The 21,051-nt window shown below is 43.4% G+C and overlaps 1 protein-coding gene across 2 annotated transcripts in view; it reads left to right on the top strand.

The window, feature by feature from the left end:
- The window catches only part of LOC111980183 (synaptogyrin-1-like), a 32,038-nt gene that overhangs the window by 3,669 nt on the left and 7,318 nt on the right, over positions 1-21,051 (top strand). For both annotated transcript variants that reach the window (XM_024010855.3, XM_024010856.2), the window contains exons 2-3: positions 19,364-19,601; positions 20,633-20,778. In XM_024010855.3, the coding sequence (XP_023866623.1) occupies positions 19,364-19,601; positions 20,633-20,778 (384 nt within the window). The remainder of the gene's footprint in view (positions 1-19,363; positions 19,602-20,632; positions 20,779-21,051) is intronic.

The raw sequence follows: 21,051 nt of genomic DNA on the forward strand, positions 1-21,051 counted from the left end.
TTTTTGCCAGTCCTGTCTGGTCCAGCAATGGTGGGTTTGTGCCCATAGGCGACGTTGTTGCCGGTGATGTCTGATGAGGACCTGCCTTACAACAGGCCTACAAGCCCTCAGTACAGCCTCTCTCAGCCTATTGCGGACAGTCTGAGCACTGATGGAGGGATTGTGCGTTCCTGGGGTAACTCGGGCAGTTGTTGTCATGCTGTACCTGTCCCGCAGGTGTGATGTTCGGATGTACCGATCCTGTGCAGGTGTTACACGTGGTCTGCCACTGCAAGGACGATCAGCTGTCAATCCTGTCTCCCTGTAGCGCTGTCTTAGGAGTCTCACAGTACRGACATTGCAATTTATTGCCCTGGCCACATCTGCAGTCCTCATGCCTCCTTGCAGCATGCCTAAGGCACGTTCACACGGATGAGCAGGGACCCTGGGCATCTTTCTTTTAGTGTTTTGCAGAGTCAGTAGAAAGGCATCTTTAGTGTCATAAGTTTTCATAACTGTGGCCTTAATTGCCTACCGTCTGTAAGTTGTTATTGGATCTCTGGCGCAGGCATACCGCTAGCGACCCACCTCGACAACACCCGGTGATATTGCAGAGCGCCAAATTCAAAATACAGAAATAGTCATAATAAACATTCATAAAAATACAAGTGTTATACATCGGCTTAAAGATTAACTTCTTGTTAATCCAGCCGCGTTGTCATATTTCAAAAAGGCCTTACGGCAAAAGCATACCATGCAATTATCTGAGGACAGCACCCCGCTTACAAAAGCATACAAACATTTTCCAACCAAGTAGAGGAGTCACGAAAGTCAGAAATAGCGGGRAAAAAATAATCACTTACCTTTGAAGATCTTCATCTGGTTGCAGTCACAAGAGTCCCAGCTACACAAATGTTTGTGTTTTTTCGATAAAGTCCCTCTTTATATCCCAAAAACTCTGTTTTGTTGGTGCGTTTTGTTCAGTAATCCACTGGCTCAAAGGTGGTCAAAACATGCAGAAGAATACATCCTACTAGTACCGGTAAAGTTCGGCGAAACATGTCAAACGATGTTTATAATTAATCCTCAGGTTGTCAATTGTCTAAATAATCGATAATATTTCAACCGGACAATAGCGTATTCAATAGAAAGGAAAAATAACGAAGGGCGCGCAAACCAGCACTGCATGCTTCCCCAGTACCCTGACAGAAAGGTCTCATTCTTCTTCATTTTTCAGAAAACAAGCCTGAAACAATATCTAAAGACTGTTGACATCTAGTGGAAGCCATAGGAAGTGCAGTCTGGGTCCTAACCCATTAGATACGCAATAGGCATCCAATTGAAATCCACACGCATCAAAAGAATCCCACTTCCTGGATGGATTTTCCTCAGGTTTTTGCCTGCCATATCAGTTCTGTTATACTCACAGACATTATTTTAACCKTTTTGGAAACTTTAGAGTGTTGTCTATCCAAATATGGATACGAATTATCTTTGAAAGACGAGGTCCTGAAAAAGGGACATTTCTTTTTTTTACTGAGTTTAGTTGCAGAGTAACAAAAAGTGTAGGTCRAATATATTGTAGGTCAAATAATTTATATTAACGTCTAAAGGCTTGATTTTTGTCATACTAGAGGCACTGTAAATTCAGATAAGAGAAAGGCCAGTGCTTGTTGTGCACTGCAACATCACCCACCTTGCAATCTGAATGGAGGCAGTCAACATTTTGAAACTACTTAACCATAAACGTAACTGTTTAAAACCTGGATGTTTTATTTTGAGGGTGTATCTTACCCTGTTCCAACCATAGGAAAGTTACATGGGTTTATTTTATTARCACTTCCTCATATCACATTGATACCAGTATTTCTTTCATGTTCTCAACTTTCTTACATTGTTCAGCAGCCAAAGACAGTCTATGTCATATAACCTTTTCATACGTGAGTGTCGCCCCAGTTTGAGTTGTTTTATGCGCATGATGTCATTATGTACACACTGTTCCAAAATGTGATTATTGCGCAACAGGACAGTTAACACGCGCTGCCTGCTAATTATCTACAGGCTATGTTTCAACTTGTAAATTTCTAATTATTTTATAACAGTTTGAATTGAKGCGTGTTCCGCCTCCTCATTAATTTGCATAGAAGTAACCCRTTTCAGCTTTGCAGACAATTTGTGTTTGAGGCTTTACTGAGCCGGATAGACGTCCCGGAGCAAGCACCAAATAAGCCTGGAGCTAGCCCATGCAATGCCCATCTCCCGGCGAGGGCTCCTGGGCTACTCCTGAAGCCCACTCCTTGGCTACAATATCCGGACCCCTTCTACTGCCGGTACGGGGCACGGAATCCCGCCGAACCTGTCGGAATACCGACATAATCTGCCCGAGGATTCCAACAGGCCCCTCAGGCGAGACGTCCCCTGAAGCMCCATTCTGCTAACCGTGGCCTGCTAGCTATCTAGAGCATATTGGACTGTTAGCTGATCCATCGGCCAGTTTCTTGGCCCACTATACCCATTTTGCCAATTGAACTTGGACCCCTCTGCTACTTGGAACCCTACTAATTCCACGACTGGTCTATCGACGTCACCGCACGAGGAGGCAAAAACAGACTTTCCCCCATCACGACGGCCATCTAAGGCCCTTCTGATAACTTGCTAGCCCCAGTCTGCTAACTGTCTGAATCGCCGTGTCCCCAGCCAGCCCAACCACTCACTGGACCCATACGATTCACTTGGCTGCGCATGCCTCTCCCTAATATCAATATKCCTTGTCCATTACAGTCCTGGTTAGTGATTACGGTCTTATTTCACTGTAGAGCCTCTAGCCCTGCTCAATATGCCTTAACCAACCATGTTGTTCTACCTCCCACATATGCGATGACATCACTTGGTTTAAACTTCTCTAGAGACTCTCTACTCAATGCCTAGGTTTACCTCAATGTACTCTTCCTACCATACCTTTGTCTCTACATTATGCCTTWAATCTATGCTATCKTGCCCAGAAACCTGCTCCTTTTACTCTCTGTTCCGAACGTGCTAGACGGCCAGTTCTTATAGCCTTTAGCCGTACCCTTATCCTACTTCTCCTCTGTTCCTCTGGTGATGTAGAAGTTAATCCAGGACCTGCAGTGGCTAGCTCCACTCCTACTCCCCAGGTGCTCTCATTTGTTGACTTCTGTAACCGTAGAAGCCTTGGTTTCATGCATGTTAACATTAGAAGCATACTCCCTAAGTTTGCTTTAATCACTGCTTTAGCACATTCTGCCAACCCGGATGTCTTAGCCGTGTCTGAATCCTGGATTAGGAAAAATAACTAAAAACCCTGAAATGTCCATCCCTAACTATAACATTTTCCGCCAAGATAGAACTTCCAAAGGGGGCAGTGTTGCAATCTACTGCAGAGATGGCCTGCAGAGTTCTATCTTACTATCCAGGTCTGTACCAAAACAATTCGAGCTTCTACTTCTAAAAATGCACCTTTCCAGAAACAAGTCTCTCACTGTTGCCGCTTGCTATAGACCACGCTCTGCCCCCAGCTATGCCCTGGACACAATATGTGAATTGATTGCCCCCCATCTATCTTCTGAGCTCGTGCTGCTAGGTGACCTAAACTGGGACATGCTTAACACCCTGGCCATCCTACAATCTAAGCTTGATGCCCTCAATCTCACACAAATGATCAATGAACCTACCAGGTACAACCCCAAATCCGTAAACATGGGCACCCTCATAGATATCRTCCTAACTAACTCACCCTCCAAATACACCTCTGCTGTTTTCAACCAAGATCTCAGCAATCACTGCCTCATTGCCTGCATCCGTAATGGGTCTGCGGTCAAACGACCACCCCTCATCACTGACAAACGCTCCCTAAAACACTTCAGCGAACAGGCCTTTCTAATCGACCTGGCCGGGGTATCCTGGAATGATATTGAACTCATCCCGTCAGTAGATGATGCCTGGTTATTTTTTTWAAGTGCCTTCCTCACCATCTTARATAAGCATGCTCCAATCAAAAAATGTAGRACCAGGAATAGATATAGCCCTTGGTTCACTCCAGACCTGTCTGCCCTTGACCAGCACAAAAAACAACCTGTGGAGTTCTGCATTAGCATCGAATAGCCCGCGTGATAGGCAACTTTTCAGGGAAGTTAGGAACCAATATACACAGGCAGTTAGGAAAGCTAAGGCTAGCTTTTTCAAACAGAAATTTGAATCCTGTAGTTCTAACTCAAAAARGTTCTGGGACACTAAAGTCCATGGAGAATAAGAGCACCTCCTCCCAGCTGCCCACTGCACTGAGGCTAGGAAACACTGTCACTACCGATAAATCCACAATAATTGAGAATTTCAATAAGCATTTTTCTACAGCTGGCCATGATTTCCACCTGGCTACTCCTACCCCGGTCAACAGCCCTGTACTCCCCAAAGCAACTCGCTCAAACCTCCCCCACTTCTCCTTCACCCAAATCCAGTCAGCTGATGTTCTGAAAGAGCTGCAAAATCTGGACTCCTACAAATCACCCTCTCTTTCTAAAATTATCTGCCGAAATTATTGCAACCCCTATTACTAGCCTGTTCAGCCTCTCTTTCGTATTGTCTGAGATTCCCATAGATTGGAAAGCTGCTGCGTTCTTCCCCCTCTTCAAAGGGGGAGACACTCTAGACCCAAACTGCTACAGACCTATATCTATTCTACACTGCCTTTCTAAGGTCTTTGAAAGCCAAGTTAACAAACAGATTACCGACCATTTCGAATCTCACCGTACCTTCTCCGCTATGCAATCTGGTTTCAGAGCTGGTCATGGGTGCACCTCAGCCACGCTCAAGTCGCTAACTATCATAACCGAGCGAGGCATGAGTGAATGAGACAATACTGTGCAGCCGTATTCATCGACTGGCTAAGGCTTTCGACTCTGTCAATCACAACATTCTTATCGGCAGACTCAACAGCCTTGGTTTCTAAAATGATTGCCTCGCTTGGTTCACCAACTACTTCTCCGATAGTGTTCAGTGTGTCAAATCGGAGGGCTGTTGTCCGGACCTCTGGCAGTCTCTATGGGGTGCCACAGGGTTCAATTCTCAGGCCTGACTCTCTTCTCTGTATACATCAATGATGTCGCTCTTGCTGTGGGTGATTGTTTGATCCACCTCTACGCAGACCACACCATTCTGTATACCTCTGACACTGTGTTAACTAACCTCCAGATGAGCCTCAATGCCATACAACTCTCCTTCCGTGGCCTCCAACTGCTCTTAAATGCAAGTAAAACTAAATGCATGCTCTTCAACCGATCGCTGCCCGCCCGTCCAGCATCACTACTCTGGACGGTTCTGACTTAGAATATGTGGACAACTACAAATACCTAGGTGTCTGGTTAGACTGTAAACTCTCCCTCCAGACTCACATTAAACATCTCCAATCCAAAAATAAATCTAGAATCGGCTTCCTATTTCTCAACAAAGCATCTTTCACTCATGGCCAAACATACCCTCGTAAAACTGACCATCCTACCGATCCTCAACTTCGGTTGATGTCATTTATAAAATAGCCTCAACACCCTACTCAACAAATTGGATGCAGTCTATCACAGTGCCATCTGCTTTTTCACCAAAGCCCCATATACTACCCACCTCTGCGACCTGTATGCTCTTGTTGGCTGGCCCTCGCTTCGTACTCGTCGCCAAACCCACTGGCTCCAGGTCATCTACAAGTCTCTGCTAGGTAAAGCCCCGCCTTATCTCAGCTCACTGGTCACCATAGCAGCACCCACGCGTAGCGCTCCAGTAGGTATATTTCACTGGTCAACCCCTAATCCAAATCTTCCTTTGGCCGCCTCTCCTTCCAGTTCTCTGCTGCCAATGACTGGGACGAACTGCGAAAATCTCTGAAGCTGGAGGCTCTTACCTCCCTCACTAGCTTTAAGCACCAGCTGTCAGAGCAGCTCACAGATCACTGCACCTGTACATAGCTCATCTGTAAATAGCCCATCCAATCTACCTCATCCCCAAACTGTATTTATTTATTTATCTTGCTCCTTTGCACCCCAGTATCTCTACTTGCACATTCATCTTCTGCACACCTTACCATTCCAGTGTTTAATTGCTATATTGTAATTACTTTGCCACCATGGCCTATTTATTGCCTTACCTCTCTTATCCTACCTCATTTGCACATGCTGTTTATAGATCTATAGATTTCTACTGTATTATTGATTGTGTGTTTGTTTATTCCATGTGTAACTCTGTGTTGACACATACAAACTGCTTTGCTTTATCTTGTCCATGTCGCAGTTGCAAATGAGAACTTGTTCTCAACTAGCCTACCTGGTTAAATAAAGGTGAAATAAAAACGGCCACTTTGGCCACAAGGCATGTGTTTTTTTKGGGGGGGGCATTATGGCCATACAAGGGAGCATTGACGGGCCACCAGGAAACCAGAGCCCTGGTAATCATACCAAATGTAACATATCATACTAATTTGAGGGGCCCGGATTTTCGTTTACTATGTTACGTCTAGTCTGAGACCAACCTGCACAGGCAGCTCAATTCTGATAAATTTTTTTTCTCACTAACAGGTCTTTTGACCAATCAGATCAGCTTTGTAAGAGAGCTGATGTGTATAGATCTGATTGGTCAAAAGACCATTACTTGGCAAAATATTAAAATTGGTCTGTCTGTGTAAATGTAGACAGGCTATTTTTGGAACCATCTCAGAACGCAATAGACAAGCATGGAATGATTTTCAGTCTGACACACATCAATGTGATAACCAGGGCTTGATTTCCTYTCGTTAAAGGGAGATTTGGGGATTTTGGCAATGAGCATGCTAGTAGATATCCATATACTCATTGTGCTAACGCAAATTAGCATTGGCTCGCAAWACTACCTCTAACTTCCTTCATACTGGACACAGAGACATAACAATGGTATCCACAAGTTAATCTGACTAGATAAAGGGCTTCATTGCCAAAATTTCAAAGTATCCCTTTAATGTTATTGTTATTATGGAACTCTTTGTGCACAATTAGTAGTGACAAGGCCTTTGTAGGCTAGTATTTACACAGACAATGATCAGCAAGCTTAGGATTTAAAGAGTTAGTAAGGACAAGGCTTTGTAGGCTGTGATTACAAGCTCAGGTACAGAGGCGGCACGAGGCTGGCGCCTCGTCAGTGCCTGCGGAACGTCAGGTTCAATCACTGGAGCCAAAGATTCCTGTCTGCTATAGGCTAGGTTCAATTACAGGGGTGGCAGGTAGCCTAGTGGTTAGAGCGTTGGACTAGTAACCGGAAGGTTGCAAGATCGAATCCCCGAGCTGACAAGGTAAAAATCTGTCRTTCTGCCCCTGAACAAGGAAGTTGTTCCTAGGCTGTCATTGAAAATAAGATTTTTTTTCTTAACTGACTTGCCTAGATAAATAAAGGTTTAAAAAAAAATGTGCAGGTTCTCAGGCCCTTAATGTTGCAAACAGATGTAAATGGACATGAAGGCTATTATTTTGTATCTAAACTAACCAGAGACAAAAATAATAAATGATCTTGTTCTGGTGTTTCATTTAGATCTGAGAAATTACTTGCATAATGAATGATGTTTCCAAATAGTCCTAATCAATAACTGTAGTAATCAATAGCCAAGCCTAAGATACAGCATCTTTCAAGAGTGTGTGTGTCTCTGTGATATGTGTGAGTGCAGGGATTAGAAAAATTGACAAAATACCATAAAGATCAATGTATTCAAATAAACAAAAAAATGCTTGTAGTTTGAAATGTATTTAATTAAAATACATGCATTTTTTTTTTTTTGCATATACATTTGCAAGTAGCCGGCCCAAACAACAACAACAACAACATTCTCAGTATTGGTTACAGAAACATTTTACTTGCTATGACTGTGATTTGTTGTTTATCTAGATTAGTTGAATGCAGGGACTGTAAGTCACTGGATAAGAGTGTCTGTCTGCTAAATTACCTAAATGTATATGTGAAAATGAGCATACCTAAATTAACTGCAGAGCACACTGGGTATTATTATTATTAGCCTTTTTGGGGAGGGGGAAGGAGCTCATTAGAATAACACCTAGCATRCTTTGCAATTGTTCATTTTTACATGTACATTTATATTTAGTTCATTTATCAGATGCTTTTATCATACCATAGTGCCATCAGACTTCTGATACCAATGCAGGGTGAAAGGAGAACCACAAAATGGTGAGCCGTTGTAGAAAAGTATTTTGCATTTTGAAAATACAACTCTTGGAAGTATCTTGTTACAAAATACATTGTAGTGTAGCCCAGTGCAATACAAATGACAAAATACTCAGAAATAATTGAAATACATGTAACAAAGACTGTGTGTGTCTATCTGTCTGTCAAGCATAGTGATTAGAGAAAAGGTGTACAACACTATTTAGGACTGCAGCATATTTGATGTTCAGCAGATTGGGATGGGAACTCTAGTGATCATGGCGGTTTTATTCCTCATTCAGCTACGATCCAGAAATGTGTGATCAGAACCTGCTTTCACGAATACTAAGGCAAAACAAAGATGGACACCAACACATTTGTCTTGGTGGAGAGAAATCTGCCATTGTATATCGAGAAAGGGAATGTAAGCTCAGCCACTCCCATTTTAAAGTCTGCCATTGTAGCCCTCCGTGCTGTGGTGATGATGATAGGTTCGTATTAACTTGCTGACCCCCCCCCCCCCCCCCCCCMMCCCAGATCCTGATTGGCTGATTGAGGTCTGCTGCGTTGGCATGACGACTGTCAGAGACCACCGGCAAGATGTCACCGGCAAGCACACTCATGAGAAAGGGATGGAGGGAGGGAGGAATGGGGACAAATAAGAGGAGGCTTGCTCACGACACAAGTATGTTATTCACCAGAGGAAGGGGATAGGAACGGTCTTCAGAATGGCTGGATCTTTGTATCATGGCAACCTTGTAACTAGGGGTATTATAGGATGTACTAAACTGTCACGTCACATGACCTATCATCCCCTTTTAGTTCAGCTTTCTTTTCCTTGTCCGATCAAGTGCTGCCTTTTCAGTGTGAAGCCTTTGTCTGAGCAAATAGAATAGTTGTGCTTGCGGGTCATGAGGGAATGTGGAATGAGTTGTCCGTTTTTTTTTTCTCTCCTCATTCCATGGAAGCATTCTCTGAATAACATGGTTATTTTTTCTCTGCTACTCCTGTTAATGTTGTCACTGGGATCTGTCGAGTGATATTGGGTGATGCATGATGGTGTTCAATTGGGAAACGCCTCAGTCACCAGATCAATACAAGCTTTATTGAGCTAATTGATGAASGGGACCTGGAAATAGAGAAGTCTTTTCTTTGGGTGGATCTCCGGTCCTGGAAGGCTGCAATGTCTGCTACTTTGTCAATGTTGTTACCTTGTAATTAGCAACTGACGTTTAGGTTTGGTAAATCAAGGGAGTGTAGTCTCTATTTAGTCAATGTGTTTAATTTACCAATTAGGCACAGAGGCTCAATTAAAAAAAACAAAAAAATAGACACTTATACCCTATTCACAATACTGAGCAGAGCCGAGCTCTACTGCACTGGCCTGATGACACATCCAACATGGTTGATGGAACTGTATTAGACAAGACTGTGTGGGTGGCTGGCATGTTCATTCATATGTCTGAGTCACTATAGCCAGAGCACTATTAGTTCATTTCCACAGTCGGGCTTTGCACCAGTGTTTGGCAKTAATGCTGGGGACATTGGGACAGATTTGAAATGTTCTCCAGCCAAAGAGGAATGTTTGTTTGTTTGGTATGTAAGATTAAAAGGTGACAAGGTTTGGATGTTGAGCTTTTTTACCTCTGCAGAATGTTGCTAGTCCTGGTCCTTTGACTCTTGCTTTCCAAACCATGTTCAGTAGGGAGAATTGTAAAAGAAAATGTGGAGTTACCACCTGGAACCTGTTTTGTTTTTCGTTGCAAAACATTTTGCTACGGTGTGTCCTGCTGAAAGCCACAGACTGTTCTTTCTTATGCCACATGGCAAGYGGTACCACTGCACAAAGTCTGGAACCAACAGGACCCTGAACAGCTTCTACCCCCAAGCCATAAGACTGCTAAATAGCTAATCAAATGGCTACCCGGACTACCTGCGTTCACTTTTTTGTTGTTGTTGCACTAACTCTTTTACACTGACACACACACCAACTTTCACACTCACCACATACGTTGCTGCTACTGTTTATTATCCATCCTGTTGCCTAGTCACTTTACCCCTACCTATATGTACCTAGCCACCTCAATTACCTCGTACCCCTGCACATCGTCTCGGTACTGCTACTATATAGCCATGTTATTTTTTTAAATCTTTATTGTTATTCATTATTCACTGTGCATTTTTATACCATGTGTCACTATTTCATTTTGTTGGAGAATGACCCGTAAGTATGCTTTTCATTGTTAGTGTACACCTGTTCTTTACGAAACATGACAAATAAATTTGATTCCAATTTTTTATTTCAACATGACACTGATTGATCCGAAACGTTGGTTGACCCTCTTTAAAACTTGTTGGAGTTACCAGGAGCCCCAGAGTGCAGGAGTTTCTTTTTCACATATTAACTAGACGCCAGGGATACCATAAAATGTGTCCATTTTTGAATGGAAGTCTGAAGAGTAGTAGTCTGAAGTGAATTTTAGTCTTGTGTTGGTAGGATATATATTAATTCCCAGCAGCTGTTGAGGTAATAAGCCGGAAGACTCTGCTGGGACTTKAACCCGGTGAAATGTGATCTAGTGTTCATGTTTTGGATGCTCTCTGTTATTTTTCAGCTAGCAARTGGATAAAATGTGGTCTGTTTCTTTTTGACAGTTCAAATTGAATAAGTGTGTGTGCCATGAGTGTACATACACAYTATGGTACAGCAGCTAAATATCATTCTAAAGCTACACTTCACCACCACAATACCAATGCTATCTTTCTCTTCTCTTACGAGCACTACATTCTCGACTAGCCGTCTCGTTTCCTTCCCTCTCTCCTTGTGCTTTGTGTGATGATGATGAGTCGCTGCGATGTGGAGAGGACCTCGGAGTCTGTGTGTGTGTGTGTGTGGCTCGTTGGCGCAGAGCTCTAATACAGTTTCCCAAAACGACAATGGCGGTGTCATTTGAGTGTGGTTTTCACACTTGTTTTTGGATAATAGTTGTCCTGCCAAAACCAGCATCTGGATCTAGACGCTCTACTGGGCACAGGGTTTTCGCCACAGCCTTTTAGGTGCAGATGGACTGGGACATTTTATAAGGGCTTATGATGTAAGTAGCTGAGGCCAATCTACACCGAGAAGACTAGTGGAGAATATGGACATCGCTTCGCTTTCCAGGGACATGGTTGTGGTAGGTAGTGGTGTGTTCAAAAACGCTTAGTTTTAGTGTTTTGTTTTTGAAGTTGCAAGTACCAACCTTGCTGTATCAATCGGTTTTTACTGTAACTAGTTGAAAACATTGTTCTGTTGATATTTCCATAGCAAACATTGGGTTTGAAGGTTGGTTTGTCTAGGATGGATGTGCCTTTTCCTCCTGTGTTTGTTTTTGTTGAGCTGTATGCTAACTATGCGTGCAAGTGTAAACCTGTAACCTCACGGAAGGCCTATATTCAAATAGTCATCTCTATGTAGGGAGTTGGCGTTTCTGGTTTCCTGGTAGTACTTACGTGGGCATTAGGATGGAGAAAGACTTCCAGTCTTGGTTGCTCCGGCTCGCTCTCTGGCTCGTTCTCTCTCCATCTGTGTGTGTGTGAACACAAGGTCGCAGAGATTAAAATGGAATGATTGTGGGGGAGGGCAGAAATGTGGTGCCTGGCCAGCAAGCGGTCTGTGTGATAGTGTGTGTGTGTGTGTGTGTGTCCATGTTTGTTTGTCAAGGACTCCTTTGTGTACATCTGTATCAATGGTACTCCATGATGGAGGAGACTACACTGATGACTGAAGGAGACTAGCACAAGCAGATTAATTGAGAGGAGAGAGGGCATCCAGTGCAGTCTGCTCACAGTATTGCTATGACAGCAAGAGTGAATGGCCTCTGTAGGCCTCTGTTGTAGCTTGCAGCAAAGCTAAGGGGCTYTAGCWGTGATKGTGTGCATTGACTGGTAGGCCTGCCTGAAAGACACCCTGCACACATATGGGCACAACCTGGAACTCAGACAGTAATCCAACAGGATGTATGGGATGTATTTAATTGTTAGGTTGTAGTGGTGCAGCAGTGAAACTGTAACAGACAGCCAGTGCTGCACATCTTGAGAAAGTCATGCATAAGCAAAGTTGTATTCTTTTTTTTGATCACATGATACACACACACACACACACTAAATCCCATCAGGAGCATACAAGGCCTACTGCTAATGATCTCAGGATCCCACGTGGTGCCAGCCACAATGCCTGCTTTCATATGTCTGTGAGGTGCTGGGGCCTTGTGATCCAGACAGGAGTGAGAGCGGTGCTGCTAGCCTGGTAATTATAGATCGGAGTAGGTGAATGGACCAGAAGGGAGACCACACCAGCAGACAAAACTAGAGAGTAGGGAATTCACAGATTCACGAAATCCTGACCAAAGATTATGTCCACAAGCAGAGCCGCTGTCCTCTTTGCATTATCAAAGTTTGTCATACGCACAGGCTACARTGTAAACGGTGCAATGAAATGCTTACATTATGTACAATAAAACATGGTTAAGAGGAGTTTGGGATGAGAAACGAGGGCAAAGGAAAACTATCACTATTGCGATCAAATAAAGCAGGAAATTATGGAGCAGATATWTTTTTATTTAACCTTTTATTTAACTAGGCAAGTCAGTTAAGAACAAATTCTTATTTACAATGACGGCCTACCCCGGCCAAACCCTAACCCGGACGACGCTGGGTCAATTGTGCGCCGCCCTATGGGACTCCCAATCACGGCTGGCTGTGATACAGCCTGGACTCGAACCAGGGTCTGTAGTGATGCCTCTTGCACTGAGATGCAGCGCCTTAGACTGCTGTGCCACTCGGGAGCCCAAAATAGCAGCCAAGGTGCCGTACTCTTATTTTTTTTTTTAAATGTTCAGAACATGGAAGAAAGGAGGCAACGATACAATCTTCATATAAATACTGGACAGTTGAAACTAGGCATTGTGAAGAGATGCTAACAAGCATGTGAGCACTGAAAGTATTGAGAATGTAATACCGCTTCTGTCAAAGGATCTGGTTATATCGTCTTTGTAGTATTCAGCTTTCAGTTCACCTTGTACCCTTGAGAATGTAATAACATGAAGTGCCCCCTTGCTTTCTCTTCTGTCAAGGGATCTGGTTATATACAGTAGTCTTTGTAGTATTCCGCTTTCAGTTCGCCTTGTACCTTCGACATATTGTGTATATACATTGTCTGTATACACACTATATTGTGTATGTTTCGAAGGTAGCATATTCACATTGAATGAGTATCAGTTTAGTCAAAGAGCAGTGAGCGTACAGCACTCAGTTGGTTATGAGCCTGAGGTGTTGGGGGAGTTCCTGGCAACCAGGGTGGGCCAGCTTCAGCACAGCTAATGATGGTTCAATGGGAAAGATGCACATTGAAAGCAGGCTAAAGGCCATTACACTCTAGCTTTCTTTTTCTCTCTCTCGCGCTCGCTCTCTCGCTCTCTCTTTCCTCTCTCTCTCCTTCCTCTCGTACATATGGTGTTTTTATCCACTCATCTGGATGCTTACCAGCCACGATCCATCAGATTCCCACGCTTCACTTGACAGATGGCTGGGTGACCATCACACACACTCACACCGTGTATAGGGAATTGATTCACAGCAAATGGAAAAACTCTACAAAATAGATTGTAATTTGGCAAAGGCACTACAGTGTGTATTTTCTGATCAAACACACACACTTGCATTCTCACTCGCGGCTCACCAACACACACAGTATTACGTCAGAGATGCTCTGTCATACCACCCCACCCCCTCGTGCATGCTCTCTGTCTTACACACACACACACACACACACAGTGCTGTCTGAAGAGGCCAGCTGTTAAAACTAGGGATGCACCGATATGACATTTTTCACCGATATCTGATTTTTTCCTTACCCAAAAAATCCCGATACAGATGTTTAAAATTGTAGCGGCCTTTTAAGCATTCTAGTACAGTTTAATAGTTGAAAGACACACACACACACACACAGACAAAAGTTATTTTGTTGGCATTTACGTATGTCCCCATTACCAGTGAAACACAGGTTTTGATTATCTCTTTCACTTACTTGCTGTGCTGTTTCGTTGTTCAGTTGTTTCATTCTCAACCAGGATTTCATCATACATGTCAAGCAGTGAAGTTTCAGCTCTGTCTGTCCGTGGCCTCTTCTGTCGTGGGTCCTCTTCCTCGGTGCGTACTGTCACTGTGTCCGTTTCCATCTTGTCCAGATGTGTCTGTAACATTTCACGTAAACCCTGTTACTTGTCTGCATCGAAGTAGCGGTCCTTGTACCTACCATCGAGCATGGTGGAGACACCGTAAAGAGGCTCAGAACGCCACCGAATCGCTTGTTCACAGCCTCTAGTAGAGTACTTTCGCAAGTTTTAGGGGGGTAGCGTTTCGATGCCGTGAGAGGGTATCACATCTGCTGCAGATGCAGTTGATGAGCTTATTTCTCGAGTCAATTGTTCGAATGGAGCTTGGAGTGTGTGCATGTTCTCAAATACCATTTGAAATGGCAGCAGCGGTATGAAAACTAGCACATTCTTGAGCATGCAATACGGGCTTTCCTCAGTACGAAATCCTCGMCGACCCACTGTGCTGTCAGACAATAGTCAAAGGTATATGAAATACAAATCGTATAGAGAGAAATAGTCCTATAATAACTGCAACCTAAAACTTCTTACCTGGGAATATTGAAGACTCATGTTAAAAGGAACCACCAGCTTTCATATGTTCTCATGTTCTGAGCAAGGAACTTAAACGTTAGCTTTCTTACATGGCACATATTGCACTTTTACATTCTTCTCCAACACTTTGTTTTTGCATGATTTAGACCAAATTGAACATGTTTCATTATTTATTTGAGGCTAAATTGATTTTATTGATGTATTATATTAAGTTAAAATAGGTGTTCATTCAGTATTGTTGTAATTGTCATTATTACAAATAAATTAAACGGCATCGGCTTTTTTTGGTCCTCCAATAAGCGGTATCGGCGTTGAAAAATCATAATCGGTCGACCTCTAATTTCATTGCCCTTATGCCTAAAACAAATGCAATATAGACAAAAACAAAACAATCAAATTAAATCTCCATATAAATATGTATTCATGTTTATTTTCCCCCATTTTAAAAACACTCTTACATATCTGTCTAGGTTGGAACTGTTGCTGTTAAAATACAATATTTTTTTATTCTGAACTGAATAAACTGATTGATCACATCTGTAGACCAGAAAATAAACACACAGTCCTAATGAGAGGTGTGTGTGTGTGTGTGTGTGTGTGGCTGGTTGAAGTTTTCAACAAGCATGTCTATTCTGGGCTCAGTTTGACAGTGCAACAGTGAGGTCATACTCGGCAATGTGACCGTTTCTGTACTTGTTCTTTAAGTATGTCATCAGAACATCTACTGCTTTCTCAGTCAGGCAGGGGGCCGCTTCCTGCTGTAGATGAGCAACCCAGAACTGTGTGAGTGTTTGCCTCAAAAAGCATCTTGCATCAATCAGTTTATTCCAGTTAAGAATAACAATTATTATTGTATTTTAACAGCAACAGTTCCAACCTAGACTAGTTTTCAACAATCATTTCTACAGTAAAATGTACAGTAGGCCTGAATTTTTCATCTTCAGCTGTACTGTTACTTAGGGTTGCACTAAGTAAGTAGCTAGCTTGCTTTGGCGAATGTTAGCTATTAGCTGTGTACAAGGCCAGGGGATTGTTTGAAAGAGAAACTCACATATACTACTATTAGAGTTAGTTAGTACTCCCTTATTACGGCTTATCATCACCTGTTATAAAATGACAACAATGCTAGCTGACTTACTTTTCCACTGTCGAAGTACTGTTTCCTCACTCATTCTGCTCTGTTCTGAAAGAACTTCTTGTGGATGTTTGGTCAGGACGTGTCGTTTGATTAATTTGTTCATTATGCGAGTCTCATTAATAAGCACTTCTATACACATTGTGGGCGCTCCTCGTTATAAGTGTGTATAAAAGAGAGAGAAACTAATCGCTGTATATGCGTTTCAAGACAATTGAGCTCAGTCAGAACTTGTGGCTAGCATGAGTACATTTGATGCTAGCGGTGAGTGATGGCGAGTGGGAATGACAAGTCAGTGGCTGACAGCACATCTGCTGCCTGAACGACAGTGCTACATCGTGTGTGTTGTGGGGTAATCTTCAAGAAGACGGCATAAAAAAGATCCGGTAAACCGCGAAGCACACGGGCATCTCCCTCAAACTCGCGCAGCTGCCAAACTGAGCAGAGGCCACTGCTTAAGCAGAAAGCGCACTGAACAGAGAGCGCAGATGCACATGGCCAAATCAATTCCAGTAATTAATGAAACAATTAAAGATGTAGACTGACACGTCGCAACCCACCATTAACAGGTCCGCGACCCACGTTGGGTCGCTACCCATACTTTTAAGAAAGGCGGGTCAAGGGCAATGAATTCCATTATCTTGTCATTTGAGTTGCCACGCTGAAATTTTCTTACTCTTTCAAATGACTGCTCGACTTGAACTTGTTTAGTTGTTGGAAGTGTGCACTTAATTTGTTTCTGCTTTTGTTCTAAGCAGTCGCTGAACGTCTGGGGGTGATGCAWTTTCAAATKAGTAATTAGGTTTGTGGTATGAGATATGTGGTATAAGATTTCTCTCTCCCCTCGGGAAATAATAGCAGCACAAACGTTGCATATGTTATCTGGTTTAGAAACTTCAAAATAGATCCACACAGCAGACATTGTGGGCTAGGTTATGAATGCTGTGTAGCGCTGTATTTTTCATCTATCTACGTTTATATAGGTATGCACGTCAGCTTTGACATCGGTTTTGCAGGCCGATGTTGGCATTTTTAGCTAATATCGGCCAATTATTTTTATYTTTGTTTTTTTCCCGATATACTTACCGCTATATCGTGCATCCCTAGTTAAAACCGCTGGGCTTTGCCAGGACGGCCCCCATGCTAACATGCCTAGTGCTGGATGGGGAACTTACTTTTTTATATATATATATATACATACACACACACACACAACCTCAGTACAGGGCAGACCGGACGGGTTTGGAGGTGGCGCACTTGACAACCTCACAACGACTTGTGGGCAATGGGTTCAGAACAACAACGACAAAACCTTATACATAACATAATAATTATACCACCACGCAAAAGGGCACTTGGCGAGTGGGAGTTCAAAGGGGCATATGCTGGACACAGGTTGACTCCTATCTGTGCACGTGCCTGAGCGTAATAGATGCAGTAGTATACACAAGCCCCCTAATATCATTCCAGCTCATCATCAACAAAACAAACATCAACCCTGACCTGAACCTGGATTAAAGCAGTTGGGACGTACTCCAGTATATGAGTCTAATGTATGTGAATTAAATGAGTGGAGGTTTTTAATGCTGCTATAATGCTAGATGGTTTTATGATTTAGTTACTGGCATTGGTGCAAGAGGGGCCAGTTTTGACTTTGCTTACTGTTTCACATTGTGCCACTAGGATCTGCCTTCATCTACACTCATGTCAGATCAGGTCCTGTCATACATGTATCTGCATGTAGACAACTGGGTACAAATGTGACTGTGGATGTGTAGGTTTTGGATTCACCTTACCCCAAAGTGTCAGCCTAATTGAGGTGGGTGGTGCGACGATATGATCATGTTGCGTCTTCTCTGCATTACGCCATACATGACTACAGTGCATTCTGAAAGTATTCAGACCCCATAGAGTGACCCCATAGAGTTGTTCGACATTTTGTTACGTTACAGCCTTGATTGATGAAGAAAAACATTTATTTAATCTACACACAATACCCTACAATGACAAAGCGAAAACAGAAATACCTTATTTGCATAAGTATTCAGACCCTTTGCTATGAGACTCAATTGAACTCCGGTGCATCCTGTTTCCATTGATAATCCTTGATATGTTTCTACATCTTGATTGGAGTACACCTGTGGTAAATTCAATTGATTGGACATGATTTGGAAAGGCACACACCTGTCTATATAAGGTCCCACAGTTGACAGTGCATGTCAGAGCCAAACCAAAGCATGAGGTCGAAGGAATTGTTCGTTGAGCTCCAAGACAGGATTGTGTCAAGGCACAGATCTGGGGAARGGTACCAAAAATAGCTGCAGCATTGAAGGTCTCCAAGAACACAGTGGCCTCCATCATTCTTAAATGGAAGAAGTTTGGAATCACCTAGACTCTTCCTAGAGCTGGCTGCACGGCCAAATTGAGCAATTGGGGGAAAAGGGCCTTGGTCAGGGAGGTGACCAAGAATCCGATGGTCCCTCTGACAGAGCTCCAGAGTTCCTCTGTGGAGATGGTTGTCCTTCTGGAAGGTTCTCCCATCTCTGCAGCACTCTAACAATCAGGCCTTTATGGTAGAGGGGCCAGACAAAAGCCACTCTTCAGTAAAAAGCACATGACCGCAAGCTTGGACTCTGACCATGAAAAACAAGATTCTCTGGTCTGAAACCAAGATTAAACTCTTTGGTTTGAATGCCAAGTGTCACGTCTGGAGGAAACCTTGCACCATCCCTACAGTGAAGCATGGTGGTGACAGCATCCTGCTGTGGTGATGTTTTGCAGCGGAAGGGACTGGGAGACTAGTCAGGATCAAGGGAAAGATGAACGGAGCAAAGTACAGAGATCCTTGATGGAAACCTGCTCCAGAGCSCTCAGGACCTCAGACTGGGACGAAGGTTCACCTTCCAACAGGACGTCAACGCAGGATTGGCTTTGGGAAAAGTCTCAATGTCCTTGAGTGGCCCAGCCAGAGCTCAAACATCTCTGGAGAAACCTGTGAATAGCTGTGCAGCGACGCTCCCAACCTGACAGAGCTTGAGGGGATCTACAGAGAAGAATAGGAGAAAGTCCCCAAATACAGGTGTGCCAAGCTTGTAGTGTCATACCCAAGAAGACTCGGGGCTGTAATCGCTGCCAAAGGTGCTTCAACAACGTACCGAGTAAAGGGTCTGAATACTTATGTAAATTAGATATTGAAGAAAAAAAATACTTTTTTTACTTTGTCATTTTGGGGTATTGTGTGTAGATTTGAGGAAAAACATGAATTTAATACTGGATCTACTGATTTTGCATTTCTCCTTTTCTCCCTACTCTACTCTCCTCAATCCACTTCTTTCTCTCACCCTTTCTATCTTCCCTTCCACTCATCTTCCCCCAGCTCTTCTCCATCGTGATCTTTGGCTGTATAGCCAACGAGGGCTATGTGAACCGGCCTGACGAGATTGAGGAGTTCTGCATCTTCAACAGGAACCAGAATGCCTGTAACTACGCCGTGGGGATGGGCACCCTAGCTTTCCTAAGTTGTGCTGCCTTCCTGGCCCTGGATGTCTACTTCCCCCAGATCAGCAGCGTCAAGGACCGCAAGAAGGCTGTGCTTGCTGACATCGGAGTGTCTGGTAAGATCTGGGGTGTAGTTTCCCCTAGGCACCGATCTATGAACAGCTTCTCCTCCCCCAAGCCTAACCTTAACCATTACTATGGTAAATGCAAAACTGAACACAGATCAGTATCTAGGGACAACTTCACCCCACACAGGAATGATGTCGTTTTGGGTTGTTGGTGTGGGTCTACACTATCTTTGACTGGGGGATGGTGGAGGTTATTGTGTGTTCGTTAACAGCAAAGACGGGTTGTTTTAGTTGAAGTTGGTCATGATAAGAGTTTGGTGTGTGTTTGGAGGCACGTTGTTTTTCTGGGGGCTCTGTGGAGATTCAGTTCAGGGGTGGGGAGGGGGATGTGGCCTTTGTCTTTAGCCTTTCTAAACTCTTAGGAAACACTGATCAATACATGGACATTGATAAAGGTCTTGTTTCTTCAATAGCCATTAGGTGTGCTGGGCCCTGTATGTATAATCCCTCCTTTCCTTGATGCAATCACTCCGACGTGACTGGATTGGCGTAGAAGCAAGCTCTTCACTGCATTGCTCTCACAAATGTATATTATATCAGGTTGGTGATTACTTCAAGGAAAGGATTAAGGAAGGATGCATATTAATAGTATTGGAACAGAGCCCTGGAATTTGAATCACCGCTCTAGGGCATTGGCAGACTTGAGGACTGTAGGTGCCATTTTGAATGTGCACAGGTGCCCCCCTCTGGTTAGTTGTGGTGTGACTGATATACCCTAACATACTCGTTATGAACTTAGAGGCTCGGTTTTGATTACTGTGAGGCTTGTAAAATGGTTGCAAAATATGTTGTGTATCAGTAGTTGATCTAATGTTTTATTTTGTCGCATGACCAGTCTGTTATTGGCATGACATTTGTAATCTGGTATTACTGAGTATGTTACATTTTAAGAGCAGATTTGTTTTCTTTAGTTTTACCACCCATAGTATTAATGGTTTCTGTTTTGTAATTCTCCCTTTTTTTCTTCTCTTTCTCTCTCTCTCTCTCTCTCTCTCTCTCTCCCCCCATCCTTCCTGTAGCATTCTGGTCATTTGTCTGGTTTGTGGGGTTCTGTTTCCTGGCCAACCAGTGGCAGGTTGCCAAGGAGGAGGACAACCCTTTGAGGGAGGGCGCGGACGCAGCCCGAGCCGCCATTACCTTCGCCTTCTTCTCCATCTTCACCTGGGTACGTACAGTACAACAGCCCACCATTTCATTAACCTTCCTGCCTGGCGTAATGGCCATTTGTGCGTCTACAATATAGAAAAGATGATGTATATTACACAAAATGTATTCATATCACATTTTTCCATCAGTGCCCCTTCAAATAAATTGGTTACATAACAACTCTGCCTTCTTCATCAGGCTCTAATTCTGCTCTGTCTGAAGCTTGGTCCTAACATTCTGCCCCTCTTTGTCAGTCTTAACTTACCTCTGTTTAACACTGCTTTTCTTCATC

This window comes from Salvelinus sp. IW2-2015, linkage group LG20, assembly GCF_002910315.2.
Source record: "Salvelinus sp. IW2-2015 linkage group LG20, ASM291031v2, whole genome shotgun sequence".
Taxonomy (NCBI): domain Eukaryota; kingdom Metazoa; phylum Chordata; class Actinopteri; order Salmoniformes; family Salmonidae; genus Salvelinus; species Salvelinus sp. IW2-2015.